The following is a 22,091-nucleotide window of genomic DNA, read 5'->3' on the forward strand; positions in this document are numbered from 1 at the left end:
TTCAGGCCTATTTTTTTTTTTTCTGACCATTCTGTGTCCTGGCAAAGCTATCATGACTCTCAGGGCCTTTGTAGTGTCCCAATCCAGACACAGAAGAAATAATGCTAGAAACTACTTCCTAGGAACATTGGCAGGTATATATGACATAAAACCTACAATTCCTGTGGCCTGGTGTCCTCTGTGTCTAAGGCAAAATCTCAGAGATGGCATAATTACAGAAGGGGTGGGATGGAGCATGAATACCACTTAAAACAGCCCTGTGTTTCAGTTTTGTGATCTTGGGAATGTCAAATGCTTCTGAGCCACATTTTAAGGACTGCACTTTTAAGGGGCTGAAATTAAGGAAATTCAGACATTGCCATCTACTAGCATGAAACCTTTGGTAGTCCCCTGTCATACTTGAAATCAGACATTGTGCCTCCTGTGGGCACCTGGAAGGACATCTCCTGGACATCCCCTGGGGCGTGGAGCTCAGGAAGCACAGTCCTTCCGCTGCCCTCCAAGAAGTTGGGGACTTACCTGGGGTGGGGTGGGGGCGGTGCTGAATCCCAGGGCCAATGGTGGCTCTGGGCATGAAGCTCCTTGCACTGTGGCTGGTTCGGTATCTGTGGAAGGAGTATAGTGTGGGAGTTGAGTGTTCTTCTCAGGCAAGATTTTCTTGAGTGTCAAGGGCATGACAAGGAGAAAGCATCAATGAGTCAAATTTCAAACGTGTGTGTGTGTATAATGATATATGCAATTCTGAATCAACATGTTACTTAAGGACAAAAAATAAAAATAAAGATCTATAAGTCTATATCTGATTTAAGAACATAGAACAGCTCTTTAATGAAATATTATGTTGGAATTTGTTGGAATATTACACCCATAAAAATATCCATTCTGAATAGGTAGGTTTTACTCTGACTGTGAGGGCAAAAACTGGATAATTACACGACTTGGATAATTTTCTACTGGCTTCACAATACAAAAAACCAAAGCACATAGCAAATGAAAATGAATATGAGAAACTAAGATGTCCGTTCTTTCCTCCCCTACAACCCAACTCTCACCTTAAAAAAAATTGCAACCAAGAAAAGAACTCTAGCTGCCCTTGGGAGGTCCTATTCTAGCCCCGCATGGAGCCCTGTGGCTCACACTCAGCAACACGGTTGCACTGGGCACATCCTGAGCTCATCCGAGGATCTGGGGTCCCCCCTGCCCACGCGGGGGGACCCCATACAACGTGGGAATTCAATACTGAAGACCGAACTATTTCAGCCCAGAGAGCAGAGCACGTGCATGTCCCACGTGAAGAAGAAGAAGGGGAGGCTTCACTAGGTCTCCAACCCCACCTTGGGACCATCAGCACACCACACTCTGGGGGTCAGCCTCTCTTCCCTGAGCACCCTATCAAACCTCTCGCCAGGGCCACTGCCCCCCAGGGCTGCTCCCGGCTGCCCGAGTCCAGGCCAGAGATGCGCCCTCTGCCGGATGAATTCAGCTGGACTTTGCAGTCTGGGGCTCAGGCTTTGCTCTGCGCTTAGACTCCTGACTCCCTCCCTGTGTCTGCAGATCATCCAGGAAGGCCCAGCGATGTCTCTCGTAAGGGAGTTGTCCCTGAGTGCCCGCTCCACAGTCAAGAACTGGCACATGCCACTCAGAGACAGAGGACCCCTGCTCCTTCCAGTGTATCTGGATAGAACTTGCCTTATCGTTTTGGTGTGGATTACATTTCCAATGGGAATGTTGGATTTCTTGAGTTTTCATATATTGTATTAGAGTGCACTGGCTCTATTTGTGTTTATTTTTAAAATATTTTTGTTCGAAAATTTGAAATCCCATAAGGTGCATTGCTGTTTTTATTGGACTTGGCTGGCATGCACACACACACTCATACCGTGAGGGGATAAAAAAATAGCCTACAGTGGTCATCATTATCAACATACACATGTATCAAATCATAATGCTGTATACCTTAAACTTACACACTGTGATGTGTTAATTATATCTCGATAAATCTGGGGCGAAGGAAGGATTTATCTGGAGTTTCATAGGAGCCATGAAACCTTGTAGTCACCTTGGTGGATCTGTAGCAGTGGGTGCAGGCGGTGTGTGTGGAGAGAGTGTGTAGTGTGTACTATTCCACTGTGGTCGAAGATCAGAATAGGTGCTATTTTAGCAGTCATTTGTTTCCTTTAAGAAAACAGATTTTTTATTTAAGTGCTGATGAGTAGAGAGGATGATATCCATTATCTCTAGCACCTGGAATATCATGGGTGCTTAATAAATTTGTTCCAAATTTTTAATACAGAAAAAGAGTGTTGTTACTATGATAAACAGAAGAGAGTTCATGGCACCCTTAAATGTTTTTCAGTCTTTTCAACCCAGGGCAGTGAGTCCTGTCTTCTCAGCATGTCTACACCAGGGCCTGCATGAGGGGCAATCTCCATGAGCAGCGGGGGCAGGGGTCATATCTAAGTCCAGGGAGGGGCATGGCTGCGGGAACCCTCAGTCGGGGCTCAGTGTCCCTCTGACCCTCCCACTGTGCGTGGGAATGCAGACTGGTGCAGCCACTGTGGAAAACAGTATCAATTTCCCTCAGAAAATTAAAAATGGAACAGCCTTTTGACCCAGCAATCCTATTTCTGGGAAAATATCCTAAGGATCACAAAACACCAGTTCGAAAGAACACATGCACCTATGTGTTCGTAGCAATGTTGTTTCCAATAGCCAAGATTTGGAAACAGCCCACGTGCCCATCAGCAGATGAGTGGATCAAGAAGCTGTGGTACATTTATGCAATGGGATACTCCATGGTCGCAGAAAAGAAGGAAATCTTACCTTTTGCAGCATGGATGGACCTGGGGATTATTATGCTAAGTGAACTAAGCCAGTCAGAGAAAGATAAATACCATATGATCATACTTATATGCAGAATCTAAAAAACAAAATAAACTGATGAACAAAAAGAAGCAGAGGCATGGATATATGGAATAGACTGACAGCTGTCAGAGGGGACCAGGGTCGGGGGACTGGATGAATGAAGGTGATGGGATTAGCCAAAGAACATGTATAGATAACTCATAGACACAGACAACAGTGTGGTGATGGCCAGAGGGACAGGGGGATGAGGGAGGTGGGCAAAGGGGGTGGGGGTGGAATGGGGACGGAAAATGACTCTGCTTGGGGAGACGGGCACACGATGCAGTGTGCAGGTGAGGTTTTATTGAGCTGTACACTTAAAACCTGTATGGTTTTGCAAACCAATGTCAGCTCAATAAATTCAATTAAAAATTCATAGTTATTTTGCTAATATTAACAAACAAACAAAAAATAAAATCAACAACCTAAACTTACCTTACCAGACTTAAAAAGACATGATTCCAAACCCAAAGAAGGGGAAAGGAAATAATAAAAACGAGTGCAGAAATGAATAAAATAGAAAATAGAATGGGAGTAAAAGGGAGAAAACTGTACTTGAACAATGATTAAAATAAAAAACAATAGAAAAAAGAAAATAGAAAAAATTATGCAGAATGTCAACATGGATGAAATGGGTTCTTCTGTTGGGCAGAATCAGCCCCCAAGGGGGGGCTCCATCACCCACAACTTGAAAAGCCTCATGCACAAGGGCGACGTAGTCATCCTGTTGGACTCAGAGCAAGAGGCTCCAGGCTGCGCCGAATTTATGTCTGGGTCCTGGACATCTGGGTGTCCACATGGGCAGTGGGAATGATGTTCAACTGTTGAGAAAATGTTTATATAGCGTATTTGTATGCAAAAACAAAACAAAATAAAATCTCTAAGGAATCCACTAAAAAACTATTGGAACTAATACTTGAGTTAAGCAAGATTATAAAATTCAATATCAAAATATAAAAATCAATTCTATTCCTATACACTTGTAATGAACAATCTGATAATGAAATTAAGAAAAGAAATGCATTTACAATAGAATCGAAAGAAATGGGTCCTGGCTGGTGTAGCTCAGTGGATTGAACACTGAACTGAGAACTGAAGGGGCACCGGTTCGATTCCCAGTTTAGGGCACATGCCTGGGTTGCCGGCCAGGCCCCCACTAGGGTGCGCCTCAGAAGCAACCACACATTGATGTTTCTCTCTCTCTCTTTCTCCCTCCCTCCCCCTCTGTCTAAAAATAAATAAATACAATCTTTAAAAAAATGAATGAAGTGCTTTTTAAAATTTAACAAAATAGGTACAAAGCACATACTCTGAAAATGACCAAACATGTCAAAAATTAAAATGTATAAATAAATGGTAAAACAACCCAATTTCATGGATTGGAAGACTTGAGATTGGTGAAGTGGCATGACTCCACAAAAATGATCTAGCAATTCAGTGCAATACCTATCATGATCCCAGCTGTAATCTTTATAGAGATTGGCAAGCTGCTTCATAAATTTATGTGGAATTGCAAATGAATCAGAATCATCATACCCATTCTTGAAAAAAAATAGTAAGACTAACGTTCCTTGAATTCAAACCTTTTTACAAACCAAAGAAGATCAAGATGGTTTGGAACTAACACAAGGATAGACATACAGAAATGTAGAATAGATTGAGATTTGAGAAATAAACCTCTATATCTATGGTCAATTGATATTTGAAAAAGGTACCAAGAATGGGGAAAGAATTAATTTCTTTTCATCACTCTCTACAAGTTGGTGCTGGACCTACTGGACAGCCCCATGCAAAAGGAACAGGTTGTACTGTACACCTCACACCACACACTGTAACTTACCCCAAAGGATCAAAGACCTAAACATCAGATGTAACTAACACAAACTTAGATAAAACATAGGAGAAAATTCCAGACCTTGGATCTCACAAAATACTGTTAGATATTACACAAAGGGCAATAATGAAAAAAATTAGTAATTTAGACCTCATGATAATGATTTTTTTGTGCTTCAAAGGACAGGCACCATACAGAGAGGAACATACCCATTGAAACCCTTGTGCAAAACTGCTGGGAATATAAAATCATGTTGCCAGTGTGAAAACATGACAGTTTATCAAAACATTAAGCACTGAGTTACTATTTGATTTAGCAGTTCTATTTCTGTGTAAATACCTGAAAGAACTGAAAGCCAGAATGCAAGCAGATATATGTCTATTCATGTTTATATTAGCATTTTTCACAATAGCCCACAGGTGGAAATAACCCAATCATTCATCATCAGAAATGGATCAGAAAAAATTTGGCACATCCATACAACAGAATCTTTTTCAGCTTTATAAAGAAAGCAATTTCTGACACATGCCACAACATGGAAGAACTTTAAGGGCATTATGCTAAGTGAATCAGCCTGTCAGAAAAGGCCAAACACTGTATGATTTTATTTGTATAAGGTAGACAGAGTAGTCAAATTTATATAGACAAAAAGTGGAATGGTTGTTGTCAGGAGCTAGGGTGAGAGGAAGAAGTTTTGTCTAATGGGAGAGAGTGTCGCTTTTGCAAGATGAGAGTAGTCCTGGAGATTCGCTTTAAAATGTCAATGTTCTCCCTACTGAAAAATGCACTTATAAAATGTCAAAAAGGTAAATTTTATAGCATGTACACATCACCACAATTAGAAGTAAATTTTTAAGGCAAGAGAGTGAAAACACAACCCACAGAATGGAAGGATTTGGCAAATACATCTGATAAGAAACTTGCATCAAAAATATCTGCAGACCTCATAACTTAATTATAGAAAGTCAAAAAAATTCAATGTAAAAATGGCAAAGCGTTAAATACACCTTTTCCCAAGGAAGATAGACAAATGGTCAAGAGCACAAGAAAAAACGTTGGACATCATCACTCATCCACAAACTGCTAGAGTGAAATGAAGTCATTAATCAAAACCCCAAGGGGATACCACTTCACAGCCACCAGGAAGCTAGAATCAAAAAGGGAGACAGTAACAAACATTGTCAAAGACACGTGCAGGCGTTTGGATCCTCATACACAGGTGGTGCAATATAAAATGGTGTAGGCACTATGGAAAACCCTCTGGGAGTTTCTCAAAAAGTAAACCTAGAATTATTGAATAATTCATCAATTCCCATCACAAGTACGTGCCCAAGAAAAATGAAAATATGTTTGAACAAAACAAAAACTGGCATATAAATTTTATAGCAACATTATTCACAGTAACCAAAAAACTGGAAACAAACCAAATGTACATAACGAGTGAATAGATCAGTTATGTCCATCGGTGGAGCACTATTTGGTCATAAGAACAGATGAAGTGTTGGTGCATGCCACAACCCGGATTACTTTGAAAAACGTATGCTCCATCAATGAAGTCAATCACAAAGACCACGGGTAATAAATAGAATTCCTTTCACAGTAAAGCCCCGGACAGGGAAATCTGTAGAGACAAAAAGTAAACTCACGGCTCCCCAGTGCTAAGGTTTGGAGAGGATGATGGGAAGTTTGGAAGTTACAGCTTTATATTTTTGAGGTGATAAAAATGTTAAAAAATGGACTGTACCTGTTTGTAAATATCCTGAAAACCACTGAATTGTACACTTTGACTTGTACACTTTAGGTGTAGGGCACAGTATGGAGATTATATCTCAATAAAAGTGGTTCATGTAAATAAATAAGTGTGTTCAGAGTTTTGCAATCCAATCTCTCAGGCACATTAGAGTTTCCAAGTTAATTAACATATCCATCACCTCACATAGTTCCTGTTTTGTGTGTATGGTGAGAACACTTAATTCACTGCTTTAGCAAATTTCAAGTGCACGATACAATATGTGTATATCTAATCATCATGTTGTAATTTTTAAATAGACAATTTTTTCTTTTATCCAACTTGGCTCTTACTTTATTGGAAATAAAATTATTCAGAGCCAAAATGTTACTGAAAAGTGTTACTTTTGGTGAAACACTTGCAAATAGCTACCTGAAAGTGCTGTCTCCTGTTTTAGAAACAAAACATAAAAACTATAATAATAAAGACTTTTTAAAGTGCAAAATTCAAGGATTCCAGCCCTGGCTGGCATAGCTCAGTGGACTGAGTGCGGGCTGGGAACCAACGTGTCCCAGGTTCGATTCCCAGCCAGGGTACATGCCTGGGTTGCAGGCCATAACCCCCAGCAACCGCACATTGATGTTTCTCTCTCTCTCTCTCTATCTCCCTCCCTTCCCTCTCTAAAAATAAATAAATAAAATCTTTTAAATAAAAAAAGGAAAGAATTCCAAATATCAGGCCATGGAAGCAGTTTGGAGGGTTGTAACACAGAGTTAAATATCAGTCTACATATTAATACACATTTGGTTCCCAAGCACAATATTAATATGTCATTTTCAATTTGTAGGTAAACCATCCTCTTTCTTGCACACTTAATTTAAAACAAATTAAATGGCATGCATCACTTGCTAAATGAGGAAAAGGCAAACTTTGTCTTTATATATTACATGTTATTAAAAATGTATTAAAAATGAAAATCATAATATAATCTTTAATAGTATACTGATCTAAATTCACTCTTTAACTTAAAGTTGCTTCCTCTTCCATACTATACTTTTTAAATTTATTTTTCAATTACTGTTGACACAATATTATATTAGAGTCAAGTATACAACACAGTGATTAAACATTAAGTACTATACAGACAATTTTGTTTTTCAATTATAACTCAGTAAAGCTGGGAGAAAAAAGTTTTCAGTTGCATCCCACATCTACGTAATGATTTATTATTTTTATTACATTATTAAATATAGGAATAAATTGCCTTAAAGATATTATAGTTGTTTGCATTTTAAAGTTCAATAGGGACACAGGCAAAAAGTGATCTGAACTAAATTTCCTTCCAGGGTGAACTGTACACCTGAGAATGTAATGAACACATCTAACCCTGTGTTTAGACTGAGAAGAGTCCTTGTGCCCAGGCTGGTGCCTGGGGGTTTTAACTTCCCACCACAGTCAATACTCTGGGATTCTTTTTCTCTTAAGGACCAAATGAGTGGGATTGGGGAAGAGATGGGGAAGGTTCAAGGCTTGCAAGGATCAAAGACTAAAATGAAATTAGACCCAATTACAGATGGTGAAGTCACATTTCAGTGTCTCCATTTCTAAACAAGGGCCACAGTCCTGTAAGTGGACTCACAGACTTACGGCCAAGCCCTTGACCCCGAGAGGACATATGACCTTCTTGTTCCATTGAGGCTTGGCCTGGATCACCTTCTTGTCCGTGCTTACTTGCTCCATCTGAAAACTAAATCAGGATTCCCTGCACGCAGCTGTGCCCTCGCCTTCACAAAGGGCTGGATCTACTACATGGGCAGCTTCAGGAATGGAAAAAATTCTGTTTATGCAAACATTCCAAGCTGGGTCAGCTTCCAGTTCGCCAAGCGAGGCTGTTTGAGCGGAGCCAGAGTTCTCCCGCTGACTGTCACTCAGGCTTGGGACCTGTCCAATTAAGAGCGCGCTGGGGCAAGTGGGTGGGGCAACGCACCGCAATGGCTTGTGTATCTTTGTCGCTGCAGAAGTGCCTAGGACCCAGCGTGGACTGCTCTTGGAGGGGCCCGAGTGGGTCTCCTGCATCGTCTATCGCGCTGTAACCTATCTTAGGAGTCGTAGGAAGAACTCAGGAAGACTCAGGAAACCTAGAAATGGTGAGTGCCCAGGGCCAGTGGGAGATGGGAGGAGGGGCTAATTGGAACCGGTTGGAACCGGCGGTGGAGGGACTCCCTCCACGACGGCCCCCCCGCCCCGCCAAGTCACCTCGGAGTCTTGAGGCCCCAAGTCCCCTGGGGCGCTGCTTGGACTCGGTCTCCTCTGCCTCGCAAGGTAGGTGCTGGGCCAGCAGGGACACTGCAGGCGTCCTGCCCAGTCACTGCGCGGGACTTCAGCCCTGGAGCTTCTCTGGATAGCTCTGTGCTCCGCAGCCCCGCGACTCCCAGGTGGTGCAGTGTCACGGAGAGGGTCATCAGGGGACAATTGTAACTTGGTTTCTGGGGTTCATTTGTGGGAGGATCTGTGGTCAGTGGGGTCCCCAGTGTGGAGGAAAATGGGGGACTATAATAAATCTAACCGAAAGTAACCTAACAGGGTGATCAAATCATAAATTCCTAACTGGGCAGGTCATGGTCACGCCCCAGGCACACAACTTTACATTTATCTTTGTCTTAAGCAAGCCCTCTGCATTGTTCTGGTGCATCTAGGTTAGCACACCTTTGAAACGCCTCTTTTTCAGACATCTTGGAAACATAACCACATTCAAGGGACCACATAATCTTGTTCAGTATCCTGTAATTCAATCCCCACCTTGCTTCTCTCTCCCACAGTCATGTAATAATCTTCCTTAGGTTCCCTCCTTAATTCCAAATGCTTGAAAGAAACTGCTGCAGACTGGAAGAAAATTTTAAGGGTCTTATACTGGGAAGCATTTTTCTCTGTAGAGATCTTGCTTTTAGGCAGATCCTCAGTTTAGATAAAATAAACTCTAATAAATAAAAAAAATTTCTACAGGGACGCCTCTTAGTTCCACACCAGTCCTTTCTGGGTCCCCAAGAGAACAGTTTTTGTCCTGAGTTTTCCAAATGCTTGGGGAGCAGGATCTCAAATGCACAGCCCTGTGCCTCTAACCTGGCTCTTTCTGGGGCAAGTCTGTACATTTTAAAGATTTATTTTTTTTATGTCTATAGGTATTTTACATGAGAGGAAAGCAGAGAACAACCACAAGGAAAACTTGAAGTCCTTGACGCTGGGTTGCTTGAAATCCCCAGGACCTCCCTGGGCACACACATCCTATAGGAAGTCCTTTGGGTGGAGGTTTCCTCTTTGGAAACCTTCCTGGGTGATCTCCTGTCAGCACCGCCCCTTCCCTGGGTCTCTCACCTTGAGAAGATCAATAGGGATAGAAGTATTTAATCAATAGAGCTTGAAATATAAAATAGTTTCAAATGCAAGAAAGAGGTGAATTTCAGAAAAAAGAAAATATTCCAGTATTATATTCCATTTGTATAGAATTCTTTCACTCTTTAGTCCCTTAAGAATGTGTAGGAAGTTTTGAGGTCTGTTTTTTTTAACTTTTGAGTGTTTTCAAATTAAATTGCAGAGTTTAGACTTGCAGAGTTTAGAGTTTACCTGAAGAGTAAAAATGTTTAAGTATGATGAATTATTTACAAACCAATTATTTTCCCTGGAAATACAGTTAACTGATATTTTCCTGAAAATATTAGGTGTTAGAAGTTTTCTAATTGACCTAGTAAAATACTCTTACAGTTTTCTTCCTTTTTTTTCACATAAGGCTTGGTTTTTGTGATTTTGGAGGATTTTTGAAACCCTGGGCTTTTGTTGTTTAAAATATCAAAAGTTGAGCCCTGGCTGGTGTGGCTCAGTGGATTGAGCACGAGCTCAATCCCAAAGTTCGCAGGTTCTATTCCCAGTCAGGGCACATGCCTGGGTTGCGGGCCACGGCTCTCAGCAACCACACATTGATGTTTCTCTCTATCTCTCTTTCTCCCTCCCTTCCCTCTCTAAAAATAAATAAATAAAATCTTTTAAAAATTTTAAGAAAAAAGTAAAAAGAAAAATGAAATAAAAAAAATATCAAAAGTTGTCCAAAGCAACTCCAATGGGGGTTAGAGGCCTGTGGTCAGTGACTCAAGCTAAAGTCTTTGGCCCCTGCACAGGGAAGTACATGAAGGCCCAGTTGTTCCTGGGGAGCCTCCGCTTACAGGTGTCCCACCTGCTCACACCCCTTTGGAAGGAGCCTGTACCCTGAGAAGCTGCAGTCCTGGAAAGCTGGGGCGCATGTGCATGTGGGATCAAGGGTGGAGAGGAGGGTGATGGTGCCCTCTTTGAGGTTATAGTTTCTTAGGCCCAGACATTTTTAGACCTGAAGTTTGAGTTTTGCATCCACAGTGTAGGTGCCCTCAGGTATAATTTTTGCACATTGAGAAAGTGTGAAAATCAGGGGTCCTGACTCCTGGACAAAGGTTTGAAGAATTGGGGAAGAATTTGGTTCAGGACCTTAAACTGAATCAGGCTTAGAGCTCCCTCACCGTGAGAGTGGATGCCTGGGGGAGGGAGCGCTTCGGTGCTTCAGAGAGAGGGCAGAGTGTGCAGCAACCAGAGCTCACTCCTGGGCTGCTCCGGTGTCCCTACCCTCCGTCCCACTCTGGGGGTTCTGTCTCGGAAAGGGGTGTCGACACCAGACTCCACGTTTGTGATTATGTTCCACTTTCTCAGTGTGAGTTTTTCCTTCACTGTAGGGAAGCAGGCTGCTGCTCTGTTTCAATTCCAGTATTGCTGTGTCTTTTCATTGGATTGTTTTTTTCTCTTGAGTATTGCAGCCCTTTGGCTCTCATTCCCATTAGCACTTGGACTTTAAAATACAACTACCTTGAGGGAAATGATGTGAATAAGGCAGGACTGATTGGCAAATAAAAAAATTGTGTTTTCATTCAGGTAAGAGAACGTGAAGTATGAGATGGTTTTTAAGTTTTCAAGAGCATTTTTCATTTTTAGGTCAGTTTTGTATGTGCCTGTCCTTAGAGACCTTTGACATGTAAAAAGCTATACTATTCCCACAGTAAATAACCTCCTATTTTAAAGGATGGGAGGAAAATAGCTATTGAATTTTGATTTTCATTGATATGAAGAAACACATCAAAGCTTATGTAAATTTTGAAATTTCAAGTATAGGGCTAAGTTGCAAACCCCTAATGCATAAATATCCAGAGTGAAATACAGTGTATAGAAAAGTATTATAATTCCCTTTGGGTTTTTTTTTTTAGAAAGGGCTTTGTAAATTTTTTATACTCTTGCAGTTTTATAGCATTTGATTTTTAAAGGTTTACATTTTAAAATGGTTTCCTATATAGAAAAGTTAAGAATAATTAATTTAAAAAGCAAGATTAATTAACGGTGATGATTACCCATAGGAAATGGGGTGTATATAAATTTCTGTTCTTGTTTTGAGTAAATAGTGAATGGGAAAGTGTCTAAGTGCCTGAAAGGAAGCTGATGGATGGTCACTGCCGGCATGTCCTGCTCCACTCCTGTGCTCCCACCCCCTCCACCTTCAGGGGACCAGTTCTCATCACTTTTGCTCATCTTCTTAGCGTGTCTTTATATAAAAACAAGCCAGTGGGATTGTGTATTTTTTATACTTGTGTTTGTTCTTGTCATGAGTGGTCAGACTTCACATGTTTGATGTTTGTGTACTGAAAATTAAGCCTCAGCCCTCCCTTTCGCCCTGGTCCTTGTTATCTGTCAGGCTGACAGGAACCTGGAGGCTCCTGCTCTGTGAGCAGCTGCCTGCTGGGGGCCCTCCCGTGGGCCCAGCTGCACTGGGTTGTATTGTTGACACCACCGAACCTGGGTGCTATGTTCAGTGGAACCTGGGTGCTACATTCAGAGGACTCTGAGTTGAGAGTTTAGGCAATTTCTCATCCTTTGGGAGCAGGAGTATGGCAATTGGATCCTCCTTAGAGTGGACCTGGTCAGTGTCTTGGCTGGAACTTATTTGGTCAGTAGCATGAAAGTATGAATGAGGCTGGGGTCACTCTACAGTAGAGTGGGCCTAAGTGGGGGTTTAAGAATGATTCTATCCTAAGAATGAGGGGAGCCCACCAGATGGTCACTCTTTAAAGAGTAGGTATTTCAGAGGGAAAGAGCAGAGATGGGAAAAGGCAGCCCATAAACGGTAGGCAGAGTCCACTTCCCTAATACCAGAGGACTTCCCGGGACCCTTAAGTACACCTGCTGCACCTGCCTCTACTGCATCCAAGATCCTGACCCTCTGATACACCGGGGACAGCACCCGTAGTCTCACTGTGGCACAGCCAAGGTATCAGTTCAAACCAGACTTAAGCCTTGGGGTCCTTAAATCCTACATAGCAGCCATTTCCATGGGGGCAGTCTCTCACCCAAATGACACGGGCTTGAGGTCCTCTAGACCTTGCTCCAGGAGAACAGGTACGATGCGACATTCATGTCACTCTGTGGGCATTCATTTGACATTCAGGACATATATGTATATTGGAAAAGGGGCTTCAGAAAAAGTGCATGAGCCATTGCCCCACACACAGGTGAGGTCCTGATGCCTAGGTGAAGGCCATTCACTTTGCGATGCCACAAAGAAATAGCTGCAGTCCCTCTAGATTCTTTTGTGTTGGGAGGGAATATATTCCTTATTTACTAATTTTTTTTAACCCATTTATGCTGTTACAAATTGCTCCACCTTGAGTGGGTGCTCCTACCATAGAAGGCTCTGGACTGTTTCAGTTGGCACAAGACAGGCACCCCTGGCAGCATCCTCTGAGTCACCTTCACTGTAGACGCTTCAGTGACCACCTCTCTGAGCTCCTTAGACCTACCCATGATGGCCTTCCATTGTAATTTTTGTCTCCCTTTCCTTCATTTTGTTGACTAGGTGCTTGTCATATTAATTGTCTCTAAGAACAGCTTTGTTGTTGTTGTTGTTGTTGTTGTTTATTCTGCATTGATTTTTTTGTTTTTATAATTACATGATTTTTTTCTAATTTTCTATTCTTACTTTTAGTCTGCTTACTTTGGGTTTAATTTGCTCAGCTTTTTATTGCTTCCTAAGGTAGATCCTTACATTATATGATTATGGATCTTTCTTTTGCTAGTGTACTTGTTTGATGGCATAAATTTTTCTAGGCATTTCTTTTGCTGCATCCCACAACCTTTGAAAAGTTTCATTTCATTTAGTTCAAATAATTTTTAACTTATTTTAAGAAAAGTTCTTTGATCCCATGTATTATTTAGATTTGTGTTGTTGAATCTCCAAATATTTGGATTTTTCCAACTCTCTTGCTATTACTAATTTCTAGATTAATGCCTGTGGTGGAGGAGCTTATTCTGTATGATTTCTGTTATTTCGGATTTTTTAAGGTGTGTTTTATGTCCCAGAATGTGTTCTGTCTTGGTGAGTGTTCCATGTGAGCTTGAGAAAAGAATGTATATTCTTGTTACTGTATGAAGGATACCAACAATTTAACTTTTCAAGGCTCAGATTTTAAACCATAGATTTCAATCTTTTGATTAAATTTTGTTGTTACATGGCAGTGTTTAGTCAACTCTGTCCTTTGGGATTTCTTTCTGCTGCAGTTTATGATTTGTGGTAGAGCACTGGAATCTGCAGCAGCACTGGTGGGCTCCTCTGGTTCTCCTTGCAGTCTCTCCGCTCTCTCCTCATGGATTTCACCCCGTACTGTTACGCACAGGCATCTGAAGGACTGCTGTGCCTTCTTGGAGAATGGACCCCTTTATCATTATGTAATGTTTGTCCTTATCTCTGAGATTTTTTTTTTTGGCCTGAAATCTGCATTGTCTGAAATTCATATACCCATGCCAGCTTTCTTTCTTTTTTTTATTGTTCAGTTACAGTTGTCCCCATTTCCCCCCCATTACTCTCCCCTGCCCTACCCACTCATCACCTCCCACGGTCCATTTTTTCTATCCCTTTACCTTTCACCTATCTGTGTCTTCATAATTAAAGTGGGTTTATTGTGAGCAATATATTATATTGTGTTTTAAAATCTGATAGCATGTTATTTATTTGTCTTTCAGTTGTAGCAAGACCATTGATGATTAAAGCGGTGATGGAGCCAGTTGGATTAATATCTACCACAGCTTGTCCTGTGTTCTGTTTGTTGCCCTTGCTCTTCATTTCTTTTTGTTTCCAACTTTTTTTCTTAATTCTCTGACTTTATTTGAGCATATGGCCTGATTTTTCTTCTCTTATATCAAATATACATATTTTCTTAAGCTTTTTGGAGGTTGCCCTTGAGTTTTGAGGATACATTTACCAGGTAGCCACCACCTTTGTCAAGTCGCACTGTACTGCTTCTCTGGTTGTGCAGGCACCTCACAGCACACTATTCCCACTTCCCCCTCTCTGTCCCTTGTCACATTGCTGTCATTTATTTCAGTTATCCATAGCTTGAAATTACCAAATACATAATTTCTAATGTTGTAAATAAGATGTCATGCATTATATGACAGTTTAGTGTTCTCTCTCCATCCTGTATCTGCACTGTGCCAACTGTCATTAATTTGAGGAAGTCTCGGTGCCTGTTAGTTTACTGTCTTCCTGTCTTTTATGTTCTTCAGGTATGTCCATTAGGTGTATTTAACCTGTTTGAAGAAAGTATTTAGGGATTATGGAAATTGTGTTCTGCTTTTTTGTTCTTTTTTTTTGTCTTTGCATTAGACTTTGCTGAAATAGATTTTTAAAAAAGATTTTATTTATTTACTTTCAGAGAGAGGGGGAAGGGAGGGAGAAGGAGAGGAAGAGAAACATCAGTGTGTGAAAGATACATCTATCGGTTGCCTCTCACACACACCCAGCTGGGAACCTGGCCCTTAACCCAGACATGTGCCCTGACTGGGAATTGAACTGGCAACCTTTTGGTTGGTAGGCTGGCACTCAGTTCACTGAGCCACACCAGCCAGGGTTGAAATAGATTTTTTTTTTTAGTACAGGCCATATTAAGAACAGAACATTTGGGATATTTTCCTGAACACCAATTTTACTTTCTCTTTTCCAATTTTGGTGACATCAGGTTGCCCTGTGACCTAAATGCTCTGGTTTGTTTCAGGTTTTTTAGCTTTTCTCTGGTGAGTTTGGGAATGGAAACTTCTAAGTTACTTAAATGTCAGATCAGAAACTGTCATTCTGCTGCTCTAATTCTTTTTTTCCTGCTCTCATTCTTAATTTTATTCTTTTATTGATTTTAAAGAGAGGGGAAGGGAGGGAGAAAGAGAGGGAGAGAAACATATGTGTGAGAGAGGAACATTGATCAGCTGCCTCCTTCACGCACCCTGACCCAGGGCAGAACCCATGACCCAGGCAGGTGCCCTGAGTGGGAATTGAACTGACCTTTCAGGTCTGTGGGACGGTGCCCAATCCACTGAACCACACCAGCCAGGGCAACCTTCTCTAATTCTTGATGATTGATTGCTGACAGCTCTAGAACCTCATGCCTGCTCCTTCCCCTTGTGCCCCACATCTGCACAAGGTGATGAGAAAGCTTCAGTGCACGCTTCCTGTGGTAACAAGTGACTGAATCCTTGCAAGCTGCTGCCCTCCTGTGCGAACTCTCACCCCAGCTCACCCTGTAACCTCGGAAAAGAATGTGTCCCTGCTCTTCTCTCACAGCCTATTCAGTGCCCTCTTGAGAGCCTGCCTTACTTACGCTGTCCAGACACCTCACTTGGGACAGCAATAACCCTTCATACCCTACAGGTTGGGTGTGCTGTCATCTGTGGGGGGATCCCATGCTTCAGGATGGAGCTATGCTGTTCCTTGTCTCCACTGGGAACTTGGGAATGACAGAAGGGAGGGCAGCCTCCAGAGTGGCTGGTCAGGAAATACTTCCTCCCGACTGGAGAATGGATGTTATGTGCTCTTTTGGAGGAAACCCCTGCTACACCCTTAACATTTTATAATCATGAACAAGTTCACCATGACACTACTGTGGATGTCAATGACCTCCCTTGCACCCTAAACCTCTTAACCTGGCCCTCAGTGTCAGCAGCACCCAGGAAAGACTTTATGGTTATGCTGGAAAGAGCTCTTCTGCCATATTATTATTTCAGTGTGTGCCTGTGTGTGCCAGAAATTGGCTGGAAACAGCCCTGAGGTGCATAACTACAGGGATTTTGTCGTGTAAGTTGTCTTGTCTTCTACTTTGTGTCTGAGCTCTAAGTCTGAAGTAACTTTTTAGACCATCAGATTGGACAGAAAGAGAAAGGAAAACTGAGTCTATAGAAAATATTTCACAAGGTAAGAGCAGTGCTTCTCTACAAGGATATTTCCATGCAGCCAGCTGCCTGCGGTTACTTTCTCACGTCCTGGAGGAATTTAGGACAATAGCTAGCTGGGCTTTGTTACAAGTGGGATTTCCACAGGCTTCTGGATGCTCATGTTTGGGATGGGACTAGAACAAAATGCTTGTAGATCTTCACTGTGGTTTTATTCATTGAAATCTCATTGCAGATGTTAACATCTGCTTCATGGAGTGCTGTAAATGGTGGCTGTGAGGAAGGAGATGAAAGACTATTTCTCATAAAGAATTGATGGTCTTACAATGATAATATTTGTTTCATCTGAATAGTAGTCCTGTTATTTCCAAACATTCTCTGAACCCTGCCATTAGAAGAAAAGTAAGGTGTAATGTGATTAGAGTAAAAATGTGTAAACCATTTCCATGTATTCCTGATGATGTTAAATGCATGAGGAGGCAGGTGTGGACAGAGAGTTTCTTATAATCAAGTCATAGAATACATGTTAGGAGATGATGGAATCGCTTGTAAACTTCTTATAAAACTTCCTATAAGTGCTATCAGTCTCATACATCCTACTCTACACATACTCTGGGTTTTTAGGACTCGGTGGCCTTTGAGGATGTGGCTGTGAACTTCAGTCTGGAGGAGTGGGCCTTACTGGATTCTCTACAGAAGAAGCTCTACAGAGATGTGATGCAGGAAACCTTCAGGAACCTGGCCTCAGTCAGTAAGGATGACATGTTACCTTCACCTTGTTAATCAGAGGACAGAAACAGGTGTTTCTTGGCCAACATTGTTCTCAGATGTGGGATGTGGGAAGGGAGGACACTGGTAAATAAACTGGACATGCTCACAGCTCATTGTAGAACTAGAATATAATGATTTTTCTAGAATTTCTAACAGTTTGGAACCAAGTTTCTGGGTCTGTATTTTAGGAAAGAAATGGGAAGATCATGACATTGAAGTTCAGTACAAACACCAGGGGAGAAGACGAAGGTGAGTCACACTCACAACAGAAAGCACTATCGTGTTTTAGAAAACTGTTATGCTACCAGATTTAAAAAGAAGCAACCAGAATAATTTATGCTTCAAACTTACCACTTATCAGAAACTTTCCACCTAATTTCTTTTTTTAAAGACTTTATTTATTTATTTTTACAGAGAGGGTAAGGGAGGGAGAAAGAGAGGGAGAGAAATGTCGATGTGTGGTTGACTCTCATGTGGACCCCACTGGGGACCTGGCCCGCAACCCAGGCATGTACCCCGACTGGGAATCAAACCAGTGATCCTTTGGTTCATAGTTCCACTTAATTTCTTATAATGAAAAATGTGTTTAGTGTTTGAAAAATAATTGCTTTAAAGATTTTATTTATTTATTTTTTTAGAGAGGGAAGGAAGGGAGAAAGAGAGAGAAACATCAATGTGCGGTTGCTGGGGGCTGTGGCCTGCAACCCAGGCATGTGCCCTGACCGGGAATTGAACCTGCGATGCTTTCGTTCGCAGCCCACACTCAATCCACTGAGCTACGCCGGCCAGGGCAGTGTTTGAAAAGTAATTTAAATGGAAAGGGTGTCAATAACTTTTAGGATCAATATCACTGTTTTGATAGTAGCAAAGGCAAACTCCTCTCACAAAGCATTCCATACATTAATTAAGTTTCTAATCATTCAGACAAGGGGAAAACCTATATTTTTGCTATAAATCATGAAACTATAGTTCAAATATGGTACTGATAATTTTAAAATTAATGAAAAAATTATTAGTAATGTGCTTCTCAATTTTTACAGAAATCCACTGTTAGAGAGACTCTGTGGAGGGGAAAGGAGTAGTCAATGTGGGGAAAACTTCAGCCTTTTTCCAGATCTCTGTCTGCAGAAGAAAACTCTTCTGGGAGGAAAACAGTGGGAACGCAGCATGTGTGGGAAAGTCTTCATGCACCAGTCATCCCATAATGGGCACGTCAGATGTCACCCTGGACACACACCGTGTGATTATCAAAGTTACGGAGACAAACTATGTAATTATGATGCATGTGGGAGAGCCTCCAGTTATCTCCAGTGTTTTGACAAACATGAAAGAAATCACAATGGAGAAAAAGTCTATGAATGTAAGGAATGTGGGAAAACCTTTAGTTCTTCAAATTCACTTCAAATACACGAAAGGTCCCACACTGGAGAAAAACCATATAAATGTAAACAGTGCGGCAGAGCATTCAGTTGTCTCAGTTCTCTTCGACGTCATGAGAAAATTCACACTGGAGAGAAGCCCTATGAATGTAAGGAGTGTGGAAAAACATTCAGATATTATCAAAATTATCGAAGACATGAAAGTAAATTTACTGGAGAGAAGCCCTATGAATGTAAGGAGTGTGGAAAAGCCTTCATATGTTATCAGAGTTTTCGAAGGCATGAAAGAAATCACAGAGAAGTGAAGCCATATGTGTGTAAGCAGTGTGGTAAAACATTTATTTGTCTCCGTTATCTTCGAAAGCATGAGAGAAATCACACTGGAAAGAAACCCTATGAGTGTAAGAACTGTAGTAAGTCTTTTAGGTATCCCAGTGATCTTCAAAAACATGAAAGAAATCACACTGGAGAGAAGCCCTTTGTATGTCTGGAGTGTGGGAAGGCCTACAGAGATCCCAGTTCCTTACAAACGCATCAAAGAACTCATATTGGAGAGAAACCCTATGAATGTAAAGAATGTGGGAAAGCTTTCAGTTCTCATCAGTGTGTCCAAATACATGAAAGAAATCACACTGGAGAGAAACCCTATGAATGTAAAGTATGTAGCAAGACATTTGGTTATCCCAGTTCTCTTCGATACCACAGAAGGACGCACACTGGAGAGAAATCCTATGAATGTAAGGAATGTGGGAAAGCCTACAGATACCTCAGTTCCTTACGAATACACCAAAGGATTCATACTGGAGAGAAACCTTATGAATGTAAGGAGTGTGGAAAATCCTACAGATGTTATCAAAGTTTCCAAACACATGAGAGTAATCACACTGGAGAGAAGCCATATGTATGTAAAAAATGTAGTAAAGCATTTAGTTGTCTCCATTATCTTCGAAAACATGAAATAAACCACACTGGAAAGAAACCCTATAAATGTAAAAACTGCAATAAAACATTTAGGTATCCCAGTGATCTTCAGAAACACGAAAGAAATCACACTGGAGAGAAGCCCTTTGAATGTAAGGAGTGTGGGAAAGCCTTCGGAGATCTCAGTTCCTTACAAACACATGAAAAAACTCACACTGCGGAAAAACCCTATGAATGTAAGGAATGTGGGAAAACCTTCAGATGGTATCGAAGTTTCCAAACACATGAAAGAACTCACACTGGAGAGAAGCCGTGTGTGTGTAAAACATGTGGTAAAGCCTTCACTTGTCTCCGTTATCTTAGAAAACATGAAAAAACTCACACTAGAGAGAACCCCCTGTATGTAAGCAATTTGGAAAAGTCTTCATTTATCACACAACCTTTCAAAATGTGAAAATGCACACTGGAGGAAAACCATATTAATGTGCAGAACTTGGGAAAGGCTTCACTTTTCCCAGTTCCTTTCAAAAGCATAGGAGGACTCGCTGGATTAAAAATTCTAGAATGTAAACAGTTGGAGAAAAGATTTGAATTGGGCCATATTCTTACAAGTGAAAATTTCTTCCACGAAAGAAATTAAAATGTAAGTAACATGAGAAAGCTTGATAGAAATTAATTCACATATAATGTGCCAGAAAGTTTTTGATGTGAAAGAGTTCTCATTAATGTTGTATGTATGTCGTGTTTACTGCACCTTTTTCTTTACTTCATCATTGGACTGTGGGTTTCTCGTACTGACTTTCAGAAATGAATACTCACATGAGATGATAAAGAGAGTCTGTCAACAATAGTACATGGAATTAATAGTGGTGCTTTTTTTCTTAAAACATTTAGTAATATTTTCTATCTTGGATCCTCTTCTTAATAGATACATGGATGAATTTAAATCTGGTTTTTATATGCAGTTAGGTCAAACATCTTTCTATAATTTGTTTTATGGGGCCATAGAAAAATGACTGTTTGGGGTCAGGGTTTTCCTAGTGGCCTGAGGCCGCCCTTTATGTCCCTAGTCCATTAGACACATTCTGCTTTTCCCTCTGACAAAGCTCCTTTTTTGGCATGCTAAGTGTAGGAGCCTTTTTCTGTTTTCCATACTGATAATTTCATATATGGCAAGTTTAGGAAAGAATATAGTTATATGTGAATTATTTTCATATTTGGACCTTTGCTTTCTTTGGACTGATGTTTGGTGAGTACACTTCGAATTAAGAACAGGGATCTGTGATAGGGCAGCAAAATCGAGAGCTGAAGATTTTCCCTTTTATTGGGCAATGGTAGGACCTTGATTTTTCCAGAATCCAGCTCCTTTATGGTCCATGTTAAAATTCCTTAGTAGCCTCACTTGCATGAGATTTGGAAGGCAAAAACAAAGAAGGCCAACATTCCCACAGACAAACAGACATAGGAGCTTCAAGAACAAAATCTTCCAGCCTGTGACCTGGATTTTTTTACCTTCAAATCAAGACCATCCTCAAAACCACCACCAACTGTCTGATATTCATTTTCTGAGATGTGTAGTTTTCCACTGATGTCTTCACAAATTCCACGTGAAAGATGCATCAGAGTTTGGATTTTTCTGTAAGCCCTGTTGTGTCCACCAGGAAATGGATTCACTTCTTGCTCATGTCTATTCTCCTTTTCTCTAGATTATATCTGTATAAGATCTAATTTGTGTAGGAAACACCTTAGGCACCTAACGGTGATAGTGTTTTTCTTATTCAACATGTTTTCAGTCATGTTCAATTGTATGCGATTAAAAGTATGTGTATTGTCAAATGAACGCTTCACATATTTTATTAACTGTTTTCTAAGCCCTTGTATGCACAGATACTGTGTTTATTTCCTGAGAAGGTATGTTAAAATGTACCATAATAATTATGGATTTCCAAATAAACTTTATAATTCTCTTCATTAATAATTATACTCTATGGGTTAATTTTATTATGTTTTTATTTTCATTTATGATCAGGTAGTTTTCTCTCAGGCATATTTTGTTCTATTTTTTTATAGTTACTGTTTTTGTCTTGACACAAATTGCCATTCAATCTTAACACCAAAACCCCACTTCATGGTTTTTTCATGCCCTCTTGCCAGTGACCTGTGTGATTGAGGCTGTAGTCAGAGAGGAGTGTGAGGCGTTGTAATAGTAAGAACCACCACCGAGCGCACATGGCTGTGGGTGTAATGTCAAAGGCTGATCAGGACTTCTGTAGGATTT

General features: G+C 40.9%; 1 protein-coding gene and 1 pseudogene across 1 annotated transcript; one reads left to right on the forward strand and one right to left on the reverse strand.

Annotated features, from left to right (window-relative positions):
- The window catches only part of LOC114503668, a 29,153-nt pseudogene extending 20,610 nt beyond the window's left edge, over nt 1-8,543 (reverse strand).
- On the forward strand, nt 8,281-21,796 carry LOC114504124 (zinc finger protein 791-like). Its single transcript, XM_028521810.2, has 4 exons — nt 8,281-8,614; nt 17,367-17,493; nt 17,702-17,762; nt 18,554-21,796. The coding sequence occupies exons 1-4, from the start codon at nt 8,612-8,614 to the stop codon at nt 20,265-20,267; spliced, it is 1,905 nt and encodes a 634-aa protein (XP_028377611.1). The 5' UTR covers nt 8,281-8,611; the 3' UTR covers nt 20,268-21,796.
- The last annotated feature ends 295 nt before the right edge of the window (nt 21,797-22,091 follow it).

Source organism: Phyllostomus discolor, chromosome 8 (assembly GCF_004126475.2).
Source record: "Phyllostomus discolor isolate MPI-MPIP mPhyDis1 chromosome 8, mPhyDis1.pri.v3, whole genome shotgun sequence".
Lineage (NCBI taxonomy): Eukaryota > Metazoa > Chordata > Mammalia > Chiroptera > Phyllostomidae > Phyllostomus > Phyllostomus discolor.

What these genes read in the sequence shown, in the direction of transcription:
- LOC114504124 (XM_028521810.2), top strand. An exon ending in CAGGAACCTGGCCTCAGTCA is followed by an intron (nt 17,494 to 17,701) that starts GTAAGGATGACA and finishes TCTGTATTTTAG; the next exon opens with GAAAGAAATGGGAAGATCAT. An exon ending in CACCAGGGGAGAAGACGAAG is followed by an intron (nt 17,763 to 18,553) that starts GTGAGTCACACT and finishes CAATTTTTACAG; the next exon opens with AAATCCACTGTTAGAGAGAC.